At 42.9% G+C, this 20720-nt stretch overlaps 1 protein-coding gene across 1 annotated transcript; it reads right to left on the bottom strand.

Moving 5' to 3' along the window:
- Nucleotides 1-445: 445 nt before the first annotated feature.
- Nucleotides 446-20685, bottom strand: DCTN5 (dynactin subunit 5). Its single transcript, XM_045072671.1, has 6 exons — nucleotides 20540-20685; nucleotides 19292-19360; nucleotides 12323-12441; nucleotides 8795-8906; nucleotides 4904-5006; nucleotides 446-1830 (listed from the first exon to the last, which is right to left on the bottom strand). The coding sequence occupies exons 1-6, from the start codon at nucleotides 20585-20587 to the stop codon at nucleotides 1733-1735; spliced, it is 549 nt and encodes a 182-aa protein (XP_044928606.1). The 5' UTR covers nucleotides 20588-20685; the 3' UTR covers nucleotides 446-1732.
- Nucleotides 20686-20720: the final 35 nt, after the last annotated feature.

Here is a 20720-nt window from a genome sequence, read left to right as displayed (position 1 = left end):
ATTTGTCTTTATGGTGGCACAAAAGGAGAAGGGAACTGGGGAAGATGCCAGGAAATGACCCCAAACCTCCCCCCCAAAACAAAACAAAAATGCTGCAACCATCACAGACTACTGGTATCAGGGCACACAGCAGATGTGCTCCAAGGACAAGCTTAGTCTCATCTTACCAGGGCAGAGCTGAATCGCATGGCGATGCTGCCAGACAGACATTGGTATGTCTCCCGGGTCAGCCACTCCATCCCTGTAGGGACTGGACCAACTTATCTAAGATCTTTGAGTTTTCTCTCACCTCTAAAATGGGAATAACATCCCACCTCCTCGGTTGGCATGAAGCATAAGCAGACTAGTGAATGTGAAATCTATAGCAGGGCACCAGGCATGCAGGGAAGCAGCCGAGGAAGTGAGGTAGCCATCACGGAGGAGGAGAGGGATCACTTTCAAATGATTTGTTTCACATATCAATCTTTTAATGCATTAAAAAAAAAAGACAAACTAGAAAACAGTTTTACATTGACCTAGAGGAGATCATCCCATATAGCCATTTTAACAAACCCCACAACCACACATTAAGTCCAGACAGCTCCTGCTAGATCCTAACCTTCAAGGCTGAACCGTCTTATTCTGTTCACAGCAGAATCAAAGCATTAAGCAAAGCCAAGGTTCTCAGACCTTTCCTTCTAAATCTTCCTTTTAGACCAAGAGGTCAGAGCAGAACCAGGCAGGGTTGTGTTATTATTCAGGAGATGGCTAATAACAATACTGTAAATTCATTTACTTCTTAGAGCTCTGTGCCCACAGAATGATTTAAGAGGCCACCGTGTATATATGTGATTGGGTCTAAGTAGAGATATTTTGGTCTGAACTGTGAGGTTTATGGCAAATAGAGTGGATGAATGACTCTAGGCCATAGGACAACTGTCACAAATGCTACGTCTTCAAGGAAATAAGGCATATGCTGTTGCCTCCAAATATTGTGAGGCAAGTAGTGACTACCAGACTAGTCCATTCATATAGCAGACTCCTACCTGGGTCTTTGCAAAAATAAAATCTCGTTGCTGAGGGCCCCCCTTTTAGTGAAAGCCAAAGGCCCTAGAACAGAATGCCAGAAAGTCTTTTATTAATTACTCTGGTCTAAAAAGACACTTAAGGTCATTTCAGGAAGAATAAAAATGTTAACTACCCCTCCCTTCAAGTTTTAGTAGCCAATAGGAATCTGGGCTCTGAAAAGTCACAAACACTTTCCCCCTCCCTGCAAGACCGTGGGCAACTGTGGCAGCTCAGGAAAAGTGAGAGCGAACCATGTGAGCAGTCTTTACTGTGGGCAGCTAATGGCCGTGAGCAGAAGAACAGCTCACAGCCACCACACTGGGACAGTGCTCTGCTCTGTGGGCCTGTTTTGGCAGAATCCCGTCATCCACAGGACCAAGGGGTGGGAGTGTTGGGAACAGATGATTCTGTGTTCCACAGATAATGGCATGAAGGAACCGTTAATAGATAAGGTTTAAGCACAGCATTTGGACACAACTCCTTTAGACATTCTGTTATTGAAGTCTTAAGAGCTTAGAACCTGGAAGGATTGAGAAATTCTAAAGAATTAAACAAAACCAGACAAACAGAAAAAGAAGGTGAAAGGTATCAAAGACACAAGAGCTCTTTGTAGATGCTGGCTGGCTCACTTTGTCCCCAAGTTCATCTTAGAGCTCACATGAATTTGAGACATGAGGCAGAGACATTAGACCTGTGTCAAGGGCAAAAACTTCTGGTAGTAGCTCTTCGTGACGTCAATCATCAGCTCCTGGGTACATTCTGGGAGCTCCCCTGAAAACAGTCCTGGGAAAAGAAAGACCTGGTCAACCAACTGGAGCCGAGGGAGGCCAGCAGCTCTGATTTCTGTTTAAACCCCTCTAGGGCCCTTTTCTTTACTCATGAGTATCTAAATTCTAGGTCTTCCAGCTTCAATGCTAGCAGAATATTTCCACTGACCATCTCTTCAAGATGATATTTTGTTGTGGGGGGGGAGACAAATAATGCAAACCCCCCGAATGGATAAATACCTTCCAGGTAAAAGAGGTTCAGACATTATTGCATGAGCTGAAGAGTTAAGGCATCCCGACTACATGGGAGGTTGTTCCAGACAAGGATTTGTCCATCCCCTGGATTCTGATGTGACAAGCCCAGGTGAGCACTCTCTGAGGTAAGAAACTGCTCTGTTGTTCATACAACGAAGCTGAATCCAATCCCCAAACCTGCTACATACAGAAAAATTGTGGATGGGAGTAGAACAGAAATATCCTACCAAAAGACAAAAAACTGTATTTAAGGATTTCAGGGAAAGAGGCACTCTCACCCACTATGGATAAAAGCATACGTTTGTACCACTATTTGGAAGAACAACTCTGGAAAATCTAGCAAAACTTTTAAAGGTTCATACCCTGTGATCTGATAACCCAACTTCTAAGAATTTGCCTTACAAATAACCTTGCCCAAGTGAACAATATATGTATAAGAATATTAATGCAGCAAAGTTTCTAATAGTGAAAAGCCAGGTACAATGTATAATGGTCCATTATTCCAGGAAACCAGTCAGTTACATACGGTATATTTATGTAGTGAAAACCATACAACCATGAAAAGGAATGAGGGGAATCTCCACATACTGACAAGAAAAGATCCCCAAGATACACTGTTAAAGCAAATTTCCAAACAGAATAGAAAGTGTGAATCTGTTTATACAGGTGTGAACAGTATAACCCGTTATATACAAAAGTACACACATATACACAGATACAAACACACCTGTGCATTAATACACATACAAAACAAACACATACACTTGCATATACATATATATATCCATATATATATATACATATATATATATATGGAGAAAATAGCAGGCAGGACAGAAAAAAAGGTCTAAAGAATACAGAATCCTCCAAGGTACCTTTTATAAATGTGCAGTCTGTGTTAGATTTGCAAACATGTTTGGTATGCACAGTATTTAATCTTTTTAAAAAGCTAGCAGCCAACATTTAAAAATTCAGAGATATCATGTAGATATGCAGATTTTTAGCTCCTCATGAACTATCAGAAATTCTTAAAATGTTAGCTCTGTACTCTTGGCTAGCCATCATAGACTGTCATTTCAATCACGTCTGTCTGACTCCTACAGGCAGTTTTGGCTTTTTGGTTCCTGACCCAGATTCTTTCCGGATGGTTTGCCTTTCATTTTATTCCACTACTCAGTGGAGCCCTCAAAAATGTGCCAGTTGTCCTACAATTTTAGGTCTCTTTATTAAAGAGAGAGATTGCCAACAGCAGTATCTAGATGGTTAACTTTTGTTTGTCAAACTATAAAAATGAACATGGGAAGTACCTTGCCACAGCACAGAAAGTACTGGACTCTAAATAAGGGGTCTTAAGAACTAATCAACCTCAAACAACCTCTGACCTTGTGGACAACTCAATTTCTCTAGGCCTCAGTTTCCCCATCTACACAATCATCTCTAGGGTCTCATGCAGCCTGAATCCTCCATCAGAACCTCCAAACAGTGCTTACTTGGATTTCAAATACCAAGTGGTGTGTCTCCCTGTCTTGGCCATCAATGCCCAAAGACCACTGCTGGTTCTAAGGACCCTGAATAAGTTAAAAGAGATTAAGATATTACTCTGCTAATAGACTTCTCACCTCAGAAGGTGAGACTGTCTGACAATCAACCAAAAACAACCAATGGGGCTTTCTGATCTGAGCATGCTAAGAACGATGATACTTTTTCACAGTGGGAACCCAATCTAGGGAGAATCACTCAGCAAGGCTCTCCTTCCTCCGCTGCAAATGCAGAGGTACAGGGAACAGCAGAATGGCCCATTTCCTCCCCAAGGAATCTGAATGGATGATTTTGCACATCTTTGAAACCCACAGTCAATGATCTGAGTGATGAGTTTTTTAATTGGAAAAGCAACTAAACCACCAAGGGGTACATCTCATATATTGTCAAATCTCTCACTACATAGCATCTCCCATCTGTGAATCCCTGGTGTGCCTCTGTCCACGCTGCATGAGTTCAATCATGTAAAACCATACACAGAAGAGACGAGACTGCCTTGGGGTAGGGGTGGGGGACATGAGGTTTTCTTCTTCTTTCTTCTTTCTTTTCTTTTCTTCTTCTTTCCGCTTTACTGTGTTTTCCAAGTTTTCTAGGAGGAGGGTATATCACTTTTGTTTGCTCACATGCTTGGCCATTGGGAACTCTGAGCTCACAAGCTTTATCTGAGGGCATTCTGTCAGCCAAATTAGAAAGGGGATGTATTTGCTTCTCTTGGGTGTCCCAGAGGTATCGTTGGTCTTAGACCATGTTTTATGTTAACTCTTCAGTTTGGGCATTCCTGGGTAGTGTGGGAAGTATAAGTTCAAGACCTCAAACAACATGAAGCCATTGTTAGAATTCTCTGGAAGATTTTTTTTTTTTCCATCCAGAGCCCAGACCAAGAAAAGCTTGCTTCTTTGTACTTTTCCTGTGCTGGTGGCAGGTTGACTCTAGATCAACTTTTATTGAGAGATCACCCTTCAAAAGGATCTCTCTGCCTTTCAAGGCTTTTTCTCTCATCCCGACAGGAGTATCAAACCCTAAACCACTCTATTTATTAAAAAGATGCATAAGCCTAACCAGGCTTATACTGTGGGTTTAGTCTCCTCTTTGCTTCTGACCCTTGAAATTTCCTTGTGAACCCAACTGCACATTTAAAAAGATACTGGTTATATTTTTAGATAGCATTTCTAGGTAATCTCTAGCAGGAGAATTTTTAAATTAGCCAAATCAATACATTGTCAGAGATAAAAACTGCATGCGTTACTTTCGTGATGGAAAATGAGTCTGCTTTCATAATCAGCACCCAAGCTTACCTGGGCAGCCGGAGAAGACAGTGAATGGTGGCACCACAGTTTCTGGGGGTAATACTGTGTTGTCAAGAATTTTGCAGCAGTCTTTCAACACACATCGGCGCCCCTGAAATTAAAATCTTGTCACTAGGAAATAGAGCAGGAAATGCTCAAGTAGAAGTTGCTTGGTCTGCTGCATGGAATGCTATTTTATATTTTCTCCATTCATGATATCATACAATATATAGGGCCAAGAGGTTTGGCCACAATTCCCTACTTCAGGTAGCACATGACAAGCAGGAGGAGGTAGGGGTATGGGTGTGTGCGTGTGCACGCGTGTGTGCATGAACTTGGAAAAGGGACAGTTCAGGTTATCTTAGATATTACAGACTGAAATTCAGTTTCCCAAGAGTTGTACCATTTTCTGTCTTTTTTCTTAAATTTAGTGGACACCTACTTTTTTGTTTGTCCAACATTTGATCACCTTTCTTCTGGTAGCAGAACCCGTATTGTCCTTGGTAACACGCCTCTGCCCCGACAGTCCCCTATCCTAACCCCAAACCCCACGCCTGGCTTCAAGGACTGTTTTATGGAATGAGCCAAATCAGTCTGATGAATCACAATATTAAGGCTTCTGCTGGCGCTACTGGGAAAAGAAGCTCTTTCCATCGGGGTTTCTAGAGGACAGGACAGACATTTGGACCAGCTGTCTTGTTTCCACGAGGGAAGAAACTGCCTGAGAGCTTCCCAGAGGAGAGTGGGAAAGAGAAGGAGACTCATTCTCATGATATCAATTGAACCCCTAAAGCCACGTGTGTACACAATTAGGATCTACTTTTTACTCTTGGTTCATATTAGCCATAGTTTGTTTTGAAGGTTTAGGTCAAGCCTTATGCGCTTGACTTTATCCACTGCAGAATTGAAAAGTGGCCACTTTTCAATTCTGCATCACCCACGGCATTTTGAGGGCAAGAAATAAGGTCTGGAAGAGACATCTGTTTCCTGGTTTAAGGGAAAGGGGAGGTTTCTTCTATAAATAGATTAAAGTGATTCAGACTACCTGCCGAGTATGTGAAAGTTTCAGTCTTCACGGACTACATTGACATCACCAGGGCCTGTGCATTCACTTGGTTCTGGTCAGAGGATCTGATAAAACATACCTGGCTGACAATGTGGAATCCCCAACAATATCAGGAGAATGCTAACCTGTCTAGATCTCAGATTTTATCAAAGAATATGACAGATACTTTGATTTGGTTGTATTAAAATTTTCCTAATCATTAATAAATACCCAAATGTATGTATTTCCAGGAATGTCTAAGTAGATTGTTAAATGAATGTTTTAGAAAGCTTATACCTTGAAGGTCTAAAATTTTTAAGTGACTAAGCTGTCTCTGGCAAGGTGGATAATAGCCTTGGCGATACTTGGCACTATCCGTAGCTCAGAAACAAGTTAGAACTGCAGCTCTCCACTCATTCTTGGAAAGTTCCCTCCCATGAGTTACCTGCTAGTGGCAATTCCCAAAATACAGCAGGTGGCCAGCTCCCCCGGTGACTCCCAAATTAACTCAAAGATGTCCTATGACTGGGGCGCCTGGGTGGCTCAGTGGGTTAAGCCGCTGCCTTCGGCTCAGGTCATGATCTCAGGGTCCTGGGATCGAGTCCCGCATCGGGCTCTCTGCTCAGCAGGGAGCCTGCTTCCCTCTCTCTCTCTCTGCCTGCCTCTCTGTCTACTTGTGATCTCTGTCTGTCAAATAAATAAATAAAAAATCTTTTAAAAAAAAAAAAAAAAGATGTCCTATGACACCTAGGCTCCTAATAATTCCAACTAAGCACATGGGGCACTGGGTAGAAAGAAGCTGAATGTGCTGCGTGAGGCAAGACCCATTCACACAGAGGGCTCTGTAGACAAAGGGCCCTGGAAAAGAAGAGCAGTGTGAACAAAACTTCCTCCGTGTACCATCAGCCACCACCCGGCCTGGAGGCACCTGCTGCGTCCACTAGTTAGCCACTCTGCCCACTCAGGCAAATGATGTTCAATCAGCTTCCAGAGCATTCTGGGAAAACTGATCAATTAAACAGCAGCAGCAGTCAGAACGTGGGTACTTCTTAGGAATGAGTGTATTGGCAATAGATGAGGAAGCGAAAAGCTGAAACTGCTCCTTTATTTTTTCCTGGAGGACTTTCCCAGGAGGAATAAAAAACTCCATGTTACCAGTATTATGGCTACCTGCATCTCCTGATAGAAGTTACCCTACATCCTTGAGCCTTGGGCTCCTCCTCTGGGAAACAGAACATAAAATCAAACCTGCAGGGATGCTGTGAGGATTAGACACAATGAACGTAAAACTCACAGCACAGTCACAGTCCCATGAAGATTGTCTGGAAGGCTTTTTCTGCAGGCACCTGGGCAACTCTGATGGACACCTATAACTTCACACATCTGAACAGCAGTTGGATCACCAAATGGGTACAGTTACAAGGGTCTATGGGTCATGGGGACAGCTGGACTCTAAAAGAGTCCCTGCTAGCTCTGAGATTCTAGAGCTTTAAAAGGATCTTTCTCCTGAGATTACTTGAGAATTTGTAAAAGGCTCAGAAAATAGGTACTGCCAATACCTAACAGTAACAATGTCTGAAATGATGTATCAGAAAGTGGCACAAAAAAGCAGAGCACGGGACAAGAAGACTAGAACTCCCTAAGGACTGGGAAGAGCATTTGGATTTTAACATTTCAGACATTTAGCTCTGGGGATAAAGGACAGGGCTAACACAGTAGGCTACTATGAACATGTCATCACTCTGCAGAAGAGAATGTCAGAAAAATCCAGCTGTGGCTTAGAAAGCCAGCTTTTGTCACACAGAATGAGCAGACAGAATGGGTTTCACGATTTTCCCTCTTTCTTCAACATCATGCCAAACAAAAGACCCTCTGTTTCTAACACATACGAAGGGACTCCTCTAGAGGAGAATACTTGGTAAAACACCACTTCCCTTAATTCTGAGTAACAGGTCAGATTGGGATGTTTTCCACAGCAACGTGGCCCTCCACTGCACGGTCCATCTTTGCTGTGCTCTTGTGGCTTGTAGAATGTGAATGCATGGTTTCTGCAAGTATTTTATACTTGGATATTATCCAGAACATGGAACTGCCTCTGTACTATTGGGAACAACCATTTAAGTCCTTGGCTTTTCCTAGAAGCTAGGATTTGGGTATAAATTCAAAATATAGGAAACATTTTCCCTAAACCTTAAGGCAGTTCAGCTCTGGTCATTCTCACCCAGGATGTTCTCATAAATCCCAACTGAAATCAAGCTCTTCGTCAATGAAATACTAAGAAATCCCATTTCATAAAGCCTTGGGCAGATGAAATGAGGAGGGGCCAAGGCTCCTGAACACTGAATGTCCAAATGTCCACTGAACAAGGGCCCACTTGTACCCTGCACACCCATCACCCTGAACTACTTGCAGTTCCCTTAATGTCATGCCCCTTGTCCCCCCACTAGACTGTACAATCCTGGAGGTAAAGCAACAGGTAGGCCATAGGGCAGGCATGGCTATTCATACTGCCTGGGTTCAAATCCCAGCTTTCCACTTCATAGCCCTGTCAAATCCCTAATTTTTAAGGTCTTCAGGCGTATCGCCCAGGGATAGTATCAATTAGCTACCACCCTTAGATGGTTATAAGGGTCAAATGAAATAATCAAAGGGAAGAGTTTAACATCATAGAGAAGAAGTTAGATAAGATTTAGCCATGGTTATTAATGCCTAGAAACCTTCAAATCCATTAATAATTCCAGTAGACCAGAAACTACTTCTACCCTGCTTGGCCACAGAAGCAGAGGCCCACTGATGTGAGGGATGGAGCTGGAGGAGCAGCGAGGCTGTTTAGCCAGCCAAGACACCATACTCACAATCACACAGTTCTTGCCAACGTGAACGTAAGAGCCAATCTGAGCTGCGTTGACCACACAATCTTCCTCAATAAAGACATGGTCCCCGATATGTAAAGGAAAGAATGCAACGCTAGAGAAGGAAAAGAAGATGAACAACAACAAAAAAAGGTCAAGGTGATTTGCTTTCGGTCAAGATTTACAGAATTGCTGATCATACTCTCAACTTCATCATCTTGTCTTAATAAGAATGCTCCTAGCAAGGAAGGAATCCTCAGGCTAAGAGAATTCTATAATATTGGAGATAAATGTGATTACTAGCTCAAAATCAGAAATATTGGACCAGGCAGTGTACTAGGAAACAGGAAGACCGAAGTGGCGAGACCTTCCAAGCTAAAAGAGCTAGCACCAAATGAATGAATGTTTTGCTCATTCCTGCCTCCTTGGAAAAGCTCATAGGTCAAATATTCGGTAATCTGCCCAAGATGTTGTAGGGGACTGACATCAGTTCCTGGGATATATTTTCTACTATTTAACATTCCAAAAATTTATATATTCACTGATTTTACTGAGTGCATTTGCCAGGCTCTATGCTAAAAATTGGAAATAGAACGGCAAGCAAAAACGACACTGTCCAGCCCATAAGGAGACAGCAATCAAGAAAAGAAAGATTAAACAAATGATTATATAAGTAGTTAGTTACAACTATGATAAGTACTACAGAGTAAAAAGTACCAAGTTATAAGCAGAGACTTTACCTAGATTAGAAGTTTGATAAAAGTTTAATTTTTTTAAAGATTTTATTTATTTATTTGACAGACAGAGATCACAAGTAGGCAGAGAGGCAGACAGAAAGAGAGAGGAAGGGAAGCAGGCTCCCTGCTGAGCAGAGAGCCCAATGCAGGGCTCGATCCCAGGACCCCAGGATCATGACCTGAGTCAAAGGCAGAGGCTTTAACCCACTAAGCCACCCAAGCACCCCCAAAGTTTAATTTTAAGTGACATTTTTAAAAAAAATTTTTTTTAAAGATTTTATTTATTTGTTAGAGAGAGAGAGAGAGATACAGAGCGCAAGCACAGGCAGACAGAGTGGCAGGCTAGAGGCAGAGGGAGAAGCAGGCTCCCTGCCGAGCAAGGAGCCCGATGTGGGACTCGATCCCAGAACGCTGGGATCATGACCTGAGCCGAAGGCAGCCGCTTAACCAACTGAGCCACCCAGGCGTCCCTTAAGTGACATTTAAGGGGCATCTGGGTGGCTCAGTCGGTTAAGCACCTGACTTTGGCCCAGGTTATGATCTCAGAGTCCTAGGATCAAGCTTCATGTTGGGCTCTGCACTCAGTGGGGAGTCTGACTCCTGTCTCCCTCTCCCTCTGCCCATCCCCATGCTCATCTGCCCTCTCTCTCTCTCAAATGAATAAATCTTTAAAAGAAAAAGTGGGATGCCTGGGTGGCTCAGTTGGTTGGATGACTGCCTTCAGCTCAGGTCATAATCCCAGAGTCCTGGGATCGAGTACCGCATCGGGCTCCCAGCTCCACGGGGAGTCTGCTTCTCTCTCTGACCTTCTCCTTGCTCATGTACTCTCTCACTGTCTCTCTTTCAAATAAATAAATAAAATCTTTAAAAAAATAATAATAATAATAAAAGAAAAAGTGACATTTAAGCCAAGACATGAAGGATGAGTAGGAGTCAGTAGGCTTTCTCCAGACTTCTGACATCACTGCAATTCTCCATGATTCCTCAAATGTCATTGACAGTGGTTCGACGATCAGATTTGCAAGTAACTTCAGTACTTTGGGACAGAAAATATTTGGACTAGAACTAAAATAAAGTAGCTGGATGCTCACTGGCTCTATCTAGTCCTGTGCTCTGTTTTGTCAGGAATATTTTGTCAGAGAGGATACCTGTCCTCCCTGGACCTATAGCTTATTTAAATTTTCCTTAATCCATTTGTATTTTTGATCTGGGACCTTTGTGTGACAATGAATTCCTCGATCTTATCACTCTATAGCAGCACTGTCAGCACCTAAATTTTAAATTAAAAAATTCCAAACTTGATATTATTATCTGGTTCTACGATCTATTATCTGGTTCTTGTATAGAGCTATGTGAGGTGGGGGCAGGGGAATCCATACTCACTTGCTGTTTCTGTGTTGCTATTTACACTTTTGTATTCCTGTATTTCCCATGACACATTCCTAATTACACAACCTACCATTCACCAATAAAACCCCTATTTATTCTCGGTGCTATCCTGAGACCATAGCCAGCACAGTAATGCTGCTATCAGAAGGGGGAGCCAACAACTCGGGCAGAGAACCTGTCACAGTGTGGAACCACAAAAGCCCAGTGCAAGGATTTCTCATTTCCCCCAGCAGCCTTCTGAGCTAAAGAGCAAATGTTTTCACGTGAATGATTTGCCCTGACTGCCTGCTCCCATTCCCGTATGTAAGGGAAAGCCTGAGAATTGACATTCTGAGACATGCAGGACGATTCCTGTGTACTTCACTCCTTGGTAGTACAGTCTGAGTTGTCGCTCTTTCTGTTTCTTCCCAACCATGTTCAGCCTTGTGACAGGACTGCCACATTATACAGTGGCTACCACATTATAGAATCACATTCTATAGTAGTCATCTCTGTATGTAAGTGTTTCTACTACTAGGTTTTTGAGAACTTTGAGGCAGGAATGCCATTTCATCCATCTTTATGTACCTACCTTATACTCTAGTGACTGACATAAGAAAGCACTCAATCAGTGCTTACTGAGTTACTCAGTGAAATGCAGATGGTGCCATAGGTAGGAGCCAGGAGGGAAAAGAGGGAGAGGTAGAAACAACATCAACCAAAAAATACCAGCACATCAGGCATAGTCGACAGTTTTCCTGCCCTGACCATGACCTCCCCTGGATAATCCTAATTACCATTGAGAGAACAATGGGCCTGACTTGCCTCTGCCCTTCCGGTCAAAACTGTTCAGACCAGGGGTGGGCACTTAACTCCAGCTGAGCCAATCAGATTCCCTCTGCCAAGATTCTGGAAATAAGACCTAAAATCTTTGGCTGGTATCTGTTGAAGCCAGATGGAGAACTGATAAAAATAATGGGCTGAGGCAGAATGGTTGGCTCCATGAGAAAAGGGGAAAGATGAAGTCAGCATGAAAGAGAGGAGAGGGAAGCAGAAATGCAGAGACAGAGACCAACAAGAAACAACATAATCTTGGTGATAGAGCGACAGACAGACAGTTGTCTTGATTCTGGCTAGCTGTTCAAGTGTAAGTTCTAGTCCCTATGAGGCCTGGCCCCTTTTCCTACCCTTTTATTCCATAAATATGCCTGCATCTCTTCATCAGAACCCCCTCTGCCTTTGCCAATTCAAGTGGATTCTGTTTCTGGCAACCAACCACCACCAGAGCCGTGTTCATTACAGTGAATTCCTCCTCAGTGACCCAAACAATAGCACAGACCCACCCCTTACACAACTCAACACTTGGAATGCACCACCCGTAGCAGCGTCTTGCACACAACCGAAATTAGGTAAGTAAATTACATACCCTTTGCTGAATTTCTTGAATGGTGGCCTTATGACACTCCGACTTTTCACAACACAATGACGTCCAACTCTTACATTTGCCAGATCCCCTCGGATAATACAGTCATTCATCACAATGGTCTACAAAATAAAGCACATTTTAAAAAGCAACCAACATAGCCTGAAATACAACAAAAAAGAGTAGGTAAGAAGACACTGAAGTTATGCTATGATCTACTGAGTCACATGTTCTCTCAAAAGGGATAACTTTAAGATAATGAAACCCACCCTCATAACACTGACTCAGTTGAAGATGTTCCCAGCATATCATCAGCTTTGCCCTTAATATCCCATAAACAGGACTTGTTGAATAAACAGATCTTTACTAAGAATGCCTTAGTTGGCCTAGTTTACTCACCTGCTCAGATTCACTTGGTTCTACCTGCCCTTAAACCTTGGCGGCTTGCTAAATGAGAATCCAGGCTGCGCCTATCTTTGTCCAATCTCCCAACACTACTATCTCCAACTTCATGCTCCTAGAGATAGACCTATTGAGCTCCTGGTTCTTCTCCCAAATTCTGGACTCAGATGAAGTGCTACATTGCGGGGTATGATATCCAGATGCCCCAAAGATTGCCTAGATAGGCTGCAGGGTGAATAACTTAACTCAGAAGTTTGGGGGAATTAATACCCCATACTTAGTAAATAGGCATTCTGGAAATGTCTTGAATAAATGGGGTAAAAAAAAAAAAGTGCACATGGCTGAGAAAAGTAAGCTGGGACTTGGCCTTATGAGGCATTATGTATGCTTAGGTTTTTTCCCTAGAGGATATAAGGAATCAAAGTTTTTAAGCAGAGGATTAACAGACTGAATTTTTATTTTAGAAATATTAATCTGAAAACTGTCTACAGTGAATGGAGGGGGCAGGTAAGACTAGAGGGAAAGTGACACTCTAGATGACTACAGTGGATCAAGGTAAAATGAGAGAATGGGCCTTCTCTGTAATAGTTGTACATGAAGAAAAGAGAAATAGAAAGTAGAGGAATCTGCTCAAGCCTCAGATCTACTAATTAAGAGGAAAGAAAGGGGCAGAGAGACCACATTCAACAACCATGTAAGTAGAATTGGTCAAATAAAAGTTTGAAAATTCTACAGAACAATGAGCCAGTTTCTTCAACATATACGCAGCATGGGGAGAAAAATGAGCTGGGGGAAAAGAACTGTTATAGATTTGAAGGGTCCTAAGACATATATCAACCAGATGCAATGTGCACTTGACCTTGTTTGGATCCTGATTTGAATAAACCAACTGTAAAAAGACATTGTAAGATACTAGAAAGATTAGACAGGAACTCAGGATTATATGATACTAGGGAACTACCGGTTTCTTAAAAAATCTATCATGATAAGGGTGCTCTACTCATTTTTTAAAATCTTCTTTTTTTTAAGATTTTATTTATTTAACAGAAAGAGACACAGTGAGAGAGGGAACACAAGCAGGGGGAGTGGGAAAGAGAGAAGAAGGCTTTCCGCCAAGCAGGGAGCCCAATGTGGGGCTCAATCCCAGGACTCTGAGATCATGACCTGAGCCGAAGGCAGCCGTTTAACAGCTGAGTCACCCTGGCGCCCCTAAAATCTTTAAATCTCAGTGATATATACTAAGTATTAATGTGTGAAATAATACAGTGTTTGAAATTTGCTTTAAAATATTCCAACTCCCTGCCCTCTCCCTGGTCAAAATAGGTATGGGTTTGTGGGGCAGGTCGGAGATGAGACAAGGATGTCAGAATGTTACCAACTGCAGAAGCTGCTGAATGAGCACATGGAGTTTCATTACACGTTCTCTCTACTTTGGTACATGTCTTAAAAGTTGCATAATAGGGCCTGGGTAGCTCAGTGGGTTAAAGCCTCTGCCTTCAGCTCAGGTCATGATCCCAGGGTCCTGGGATCGAGTCCCGCATCCGGCTCTCTGCTCAGCGGGAAGCCTGCTTCCCGCCCCCCTACCCCGCCTGCCTCTCTGCCTACTTGTGATCTGTGTCAAATAAATAAATAAAATCTTTTTTTAAAAGTTGCATAATAATACCAATGTATATAAAACACGGACAAATCTCAAAAACCTTTAGTGAAAGAAGGCTGACAACAATGAGTACATGATTCCCATCATAGGCAACTCCAGAAAATGCAAACGTAATCTCTACTAGTGTTATTCCAGTGGTCATCTGGGGCCAAGGATAGTAGGAAGACTGACTGCAGAAGGGTCCAAGGAAATGAGGGTGATGGAAATATTTTATATCTTAATTGTGGTAGTGGATACATAGCTGTAAACATCAGTCAAAACTCGTCAAACTGCAGGGCACTTAGGAGGCTCGGTTGGTTAAGCATCTGCCTTCAGCTTGGACCATGGTCCTGGGGTCCTGGGATCAAGCCCCAAATCAAGCTCCCTGCTCAGTGGGGAGTCTGTTTCTCTCTCTCCCTCTGTCCCTATCCCCTGCTTGTGCTCTCTCTCTCTTGTTCACTTGCTGTCTCTCAAATAAATAAATCTTAAAAAAACAAACAAACAAACAAAAACCTTGGGGCGCCTGGGTGGCTCAGTGGGTTAAAGCCTCTGCCTTTGGCTCAGGTCATGATCTCAGGGTCCGGGATCGGATCGAGCCCAGAGTCAGCTCTCTGCTCGGCGGGGAGCCTGCTTCCCCTCTCTCTCTGCCTGCCTCTTTGCCTGCTTATAATCTCTGTCTGTCAAATAAATAAATAAAATCTTTAAAAAAAATAAAAATATTAAAAAAATAAACTCATCAACCTGCACACTTAAAATGGGTACACTTCACTGTATGTAAATTATGTCTCAATAAAGATAACTTTTAAAATGTTCCACTGTAGGGGCAGCTGGGTGGTTCGGTTGGTTAAGCATCTGCTCAGGTCATGATCTCGGGGTCATGGAATCAAGCCCCACACTGGGCTCCCTGCTCAGTGGGGTGTCTGTCTGCTTGTCCCTCTCCCTGCCTCATGCTCTCTCTTGCTCTCTCTCTCTCAAATAAATAAAATCTTTAAAACAAATATTCCACTATAAAATGTTAATAATGGAAAAAAAGGGGAAGAGAATCTATATGATCTGGTCATTGTTTAGATATTGGGGAAAGAGAGAAAGAGAGTCCAGGGTGAAAGTCTAGAATAGGGTGAGCAATTCTGGGGACTGAACTGGATGACAAATTCAGTTGTGCAATGTTATTTGAGGTATCTGTGGGATAACCAACTGGCAGTTATAAAGGAAGGCCTGGGGCCCAGGACAGAAGATCAGGGTAGAGATGAAGATGGAGAACACCTCAAATACGGGTAAATTTAGATATGTCACTAGTCTGAACACTAGGCTCTGAGAAATTACTAAAAATGAAGTGCGCTCATACTTCGAAAAGTTTACCAATCTCACCTGCAAATATGTTCAGTCTATAAAACCTCTACCAGTAAAAAGACCATTTCTCATCAGCTGTTGACTTAAAGCACTATAGTGCCTGTTGGTTTTTAAAAACAGTCTACTTCAAGTTTACAGAGATATCTGTTTCTAGTATGTACTCTTTCATCTGAAATCCTTCATTTACTTTAATCACTGTTTTCTGTTTATGCTTCCATCTACAATCAGAGGAAATGACTTCCTTTTCTTTGGAAGAAAGCAGAATACGAAGAAGTTCTGAGTATTTGGTAATGGTTGTTTTTATTATACTATGTTTTAAACAAAGATAGCAAATAAAGAAAATCCATAGAAGTCCCTTAGGCAGGGGCACCTCAGTGGGTTAAGCCTCTGCCTTCGGCTCAGGTCATGATCCCAGGGTCCTGGGATTGAGCCCCGCATCGGGCTCTCTGCTCAGCAGGGAGCCTGCTTCCCTTCCTCTCTCTCTGCCTGCCTCTCTGCCTACTTGTGATCTCTGTCTGTCAAATAGATAAATGAAAAATCTTTGAAAAACAAAAAGTCCCTTAGGCAGCCTAAATTACACTCCCATTTGGAGAAGCAAACACAGAAAACATAAGTAATGGATATCACAGGAGGTCAGAGATTTAATGTGAGCGACTCAAATCCTGGTTTCCTGTCTCATAAAGAGTGGAGCTGAAGATGAGAAGTCAGATTCACAACAGAGGCAGCAGGATGATAAAACGAAAGTGAGTGCATATAAGGACCTCCCAGGGAAGAAAATGGTAGTAGAGCAGAGTTCACTGAACTCGACAAAGGATGAGGCAGAGGTGGCAGCTGGAGGCCTAAGAACTGCACCCAGAAGCCTGTTTTGTTTGGCTCATGCAGCCTGTTTCTTCATTTAGATTTAGTACTATTATTTGAATAGCGGGACATTTTGCACTAAAAAAAATCCAGACTTCCAGTCTCTTTTGAGAAAATATAGGCCTATATTCCCACATGGCAACAATCAGTTTGAGTTTGGCTAGGACATGTATGCGTCAACTGACCAGGCCCCACCACTCCCTGTTGTTGGCACCCAGTCTTCCTTACTCATTTGACCCCTGCCCATCCCTATAGGCACTGTGACACCTGATATAAGGGTTTAGGAAAATAGAAATCTCACCATTCTATAAGGGACAAAATGAAAAACTGGGAACAAAATAACCAATAGGAAGAGGGGATAAATGTAACCATACACAGTAGTGAAAATGCACAAACCACAGTGAATCACAGAAGCAGGATTGAGAACAGTGGTCCTTATTAAGTGTGATAGGAGTTTCCTACTGTGGTTATAGTAATAAGTGAATGTAAAAAAAGTAATTAACAGAAAGCCAAGTGGGGCGCCTGGGTGGCTCAGTGGGTTGAGTCTCTGCCTTCGGCTCAGGTCATGATCCCAAGGTCCTGGGATCGAGCCCCACATTGGGCTCTCTGCTCAGCAGGGAGCCTGCTTCCTCCTCTCTCTCTGCCTGCCTCTCTGCCTACTTGTGATCTCTCTCTGTCAAATAAATAAAATATTAAAAAAAAAAAAAAAACAGAGAAAGCAAGTAAAGCTAAAGTATATATGTGTATAGTTTACATGGATGTTAACATGTATATATGTATTAGTTTACATCCTACAACATGGATGAACTTTGAAAACATTATGGTAAGTGAAATAAGCCACACAAAAAAGGACAAGTCTTATAGATCTAGATTAGTCAAGTTCACAGAGACAGGAAGTGGACCGAGGTTATTAGTGACTAGGCCCCGTGTGGGGGGCAGGAGTGGGGAAGATGGGGAGGAAAGAGGGAGTAATTCCTAAATGAGTATAGAGTTTCTGTCCAGGTGGTGATGAGTATGATTGTGGTTGTAAATGTATATATATATGGTGAAGAGTTTTATTTAGATATGATTGATTGAGAGTGGTGAGAGAGAGAGAGAGAGAGAGAGGAAGCAGGCTTCCTGCTGAGATGCGGGACTCGATCCCAGGACCCCCGAGATCACAATGGTTGGCCCAACCCACTGAGCCACCCAGGCGCCCCTAGAATATATTTTTTTAAGTAGGCTCCACACCCAGCGTGGAGCCCAGTGCGGAACTTGAACTCATGACCCTGAGATCTAGACCTGAGCTGAGGTCAAGAGTAGGATGCTCAACCAAATGAGCTACCCAGGCACCCCAATTTTAAATATAATTAACACCAGTGGATTGTACACTTAAAGACAAAGTGGCAAATTTTGTGACATGTATTTTATCTCAATTTCATAAACAAATGTTTATTAGAAAATGTTTATTAGAAAATGTACTGAAATTGCCTAAGGGATTTTTTTAAAACTCCACAATTTGCTAATGTGTCAGATTGGGATTAACGGAATTATCTAATTCCGTGCAGGAACAGTGTGTCTCTAAATACTAGTTATACTTCATTATTGAACTATACTTCTTTCTATTAAATCTCATGTTATGATGAGCTAATGGAGACAGTAATTGTGTCTCTACTGAAAAAATTTATGATTGCTTGATTATAGTGAGATTCTCTTCTCTTTTACTTCAGAGATATAATATTTCAAAGACAAATGGCAGGAAAAACAGTGGACTTCAGTGTTTGTCACGTTCAAATATATCTTGATATTTTCTCTGGTTCTGATATGTCCTAATATTATTCCCATGTTTATACTCATCTCTCTGCTACTTCAACTTATTCAGATTACAAATTCTCAGCCTATCATATTCCATTTTTCAAAGCTGTTTCATAGTTTAGTGTCTTTCCCAATTCTCTCTCCTTAAATTTTATTTGTTTGACACAGAAAGAGAAAGTGCACAAGCAGGGAGAGAGGCAGAGGAGACGGAGAGAAGCAGACTCCCGGCTAAACAGGGAGTACAACTCGGGGCTTGATCCCAGGACCCGAGATCACAGCTTGAGCTGAAGGCAGACACTCAACCGACTGAGACACCCAGGTGCCCCACCCATTCTCAAATTAATTTTAAGAGTTTCAGGGCACCTGGGTGGCTCAGTGGATTAAGCCTCTGCCTTCAGCTCAGGTCATGATCTCAGGGTTCTTGGATTGAGCCCTGCGTCAGGCTCTCTGCTCAGCGGGGAGCCTGCTTCCCCCTCCCTCTCCCTCTCTCTCTGCCTGCCTCTCTGCCTACTTGTGATCTCTGTCTGTCAAATAAATAAATAAAACATTTTTTAAAAAAGAGTTTCAGTTAATGTTGAATCATTATTACTAAACAATTATATCATTATACTTTATAGTTTCTACACTTAAGTGTTTCGGTGCCTATTTATGTTTGCGTCTGGTAGTTTAGGGCACACTACAACACTTCATAATAATTTCAGTTCTGGGTGCCATGGTATATCATTCCTGGCATAAAGGGGAAAAGGTTTTCTGTTGCCTCCTTTTATTGAGTCTTTTTTGTATTCAATGCAATTTGGAGAATGAAAAGAAGAGAAATTTTAAATGTACAGCAGTAAGTGGGAGATGTGGTAACATATTATCTGCCCTCCTAATGCGATAATTAGTGGAAAGAAAGCCAAGGCAGGCATCCTGGAACTGGCTTTGTCCCTTACCTTGCCATTGAGAACGATGTTCTGACTTCCGCACAATACCGACTGGCGACTAACTTTGTTTCCAGATGCCTGAAAGCAAAGAGCAGAAAATGGGGAGGCGCAAACTGAGTGCGTTCTGGGCCACAGGTTTCCACCAAAAAAAGCTGCTACTGGAGAGGAATGGACTTTCAGTGGGCCGAAGTCCCCTGATATCCTGAGTACGGGATATTAAAGCAGGGATGGATCAGGAAACTAGGGATGCCAAGAAGGGAATCCAGAATTTGGACGTGGTGGGTCTAGAGCCTGATAACGTCAGAGAGAGGGGATTCGAGTTTCAGTTCTATACTTGTAGCCCTAAATCCAGGACCACGACTTAACCGATATCAGAGTTGCAAGAATTCATAGCAAGGCTGACTGAGCACTTACCCTCCTTGGAGCAATTTACACACATCATGTATTGACTAGAAAGGACCTAACCGTGTTTCCGCGTACAGTAATAAATTAGGACACGTTAGTTAAAAAAAAAAAAAAAACAAAACAAAAAAAAAACCTTCGGAGGGTTGCCTGGGTGGCTCCGTGGGTTAAGCCTCTACTTCATGTCAGGTCATGATCCCAGGGCCCTGGGATCGAGCCCCGCATCAGACTCTTTGCTCAGCAGGGGAGTCTGCTTCCTCCTCTCTCTCTCTGCCTACTTGTGATCTCTGTCTGTCAAATAAATAAATAAAAATCTTAAAAAAAAAAAAAAAGCAGGGGCGCCTGGGTGGCTCAGTGGGTTGAGGCCTCTGCCTTCGCCTCGGGTCATAGTCCCGGGGTCCTGGGATCGAGCCCCGCGTCGGGCTCTCTGCTCAGTGGGGAGCCTGCTTCCTTCCTCTCTCTCTGCCTGCCTCTCTGCCTGCTTGTGGTCTCTGTCTGTCAAATAAATAAAATCTTAAAAAAGGCAAAAAAAAAAGGGGGGGGGTTTTGTTAAAAAACAAAAACAAAAACCTTCTGAAAGCCCCCGAAGCCTGGAGTTCTTGATATTAAGGTGGATGAGATTTGTCCTGCTTTCTGGAAGGCATTTTATCTTTAGGAAATAAGGAATAAGTAAAAAAAAAGCCTAAACCTGCCATGCACGGAATAAATAACAAAGCCGGGCCATTCACTAAGTGACTGTAGGTAATCTCGGGAAACGCCGAAGGGACCCGGGGTGCGGCAGGGACAGGATGGAGACACCAGCTTCGGAGGGACGCAGGCTCGGAAAAGGAAGGGCAGAGGTCTAAACACGCGTACCGTCTCGATGTACTCGGACTTGTTGTAAAGCAGCTCGCCCAACTCCATGGCCACCAACTTCCCGCAGCCCCACTCCTGTCAAAGCCTGTCAGCCGGTCAGTCTGACTGGAATTCGGGCGACTTCCGGCCGCTCCCCCACTTCCGCTCTGGGCGTCCTCGGCTCCGATCCGCAGCTCGGCTC

Source organism: Mustela putorius, unplaced genomic scaffold (genome assembly GCF_011764305.1).
Source record: "Mustela putorius furo isolate JIRA1106 unplaced genomic scaffold, ASM1176430v1.1 tig00004041_pilon_pilon_pilon, whole genome shotgun sequence".
NCBI classification, from domain to species: Eukaryota; Metazoa; Chordata; class Mammalia; order Carnivora; family Mustelidae; genus Mustela; species Mustela putorius.
Note: the sequence above shows the minus strand (reverse complement) of the source record. Positions and strands in the feature narration are given on the sequence as shown.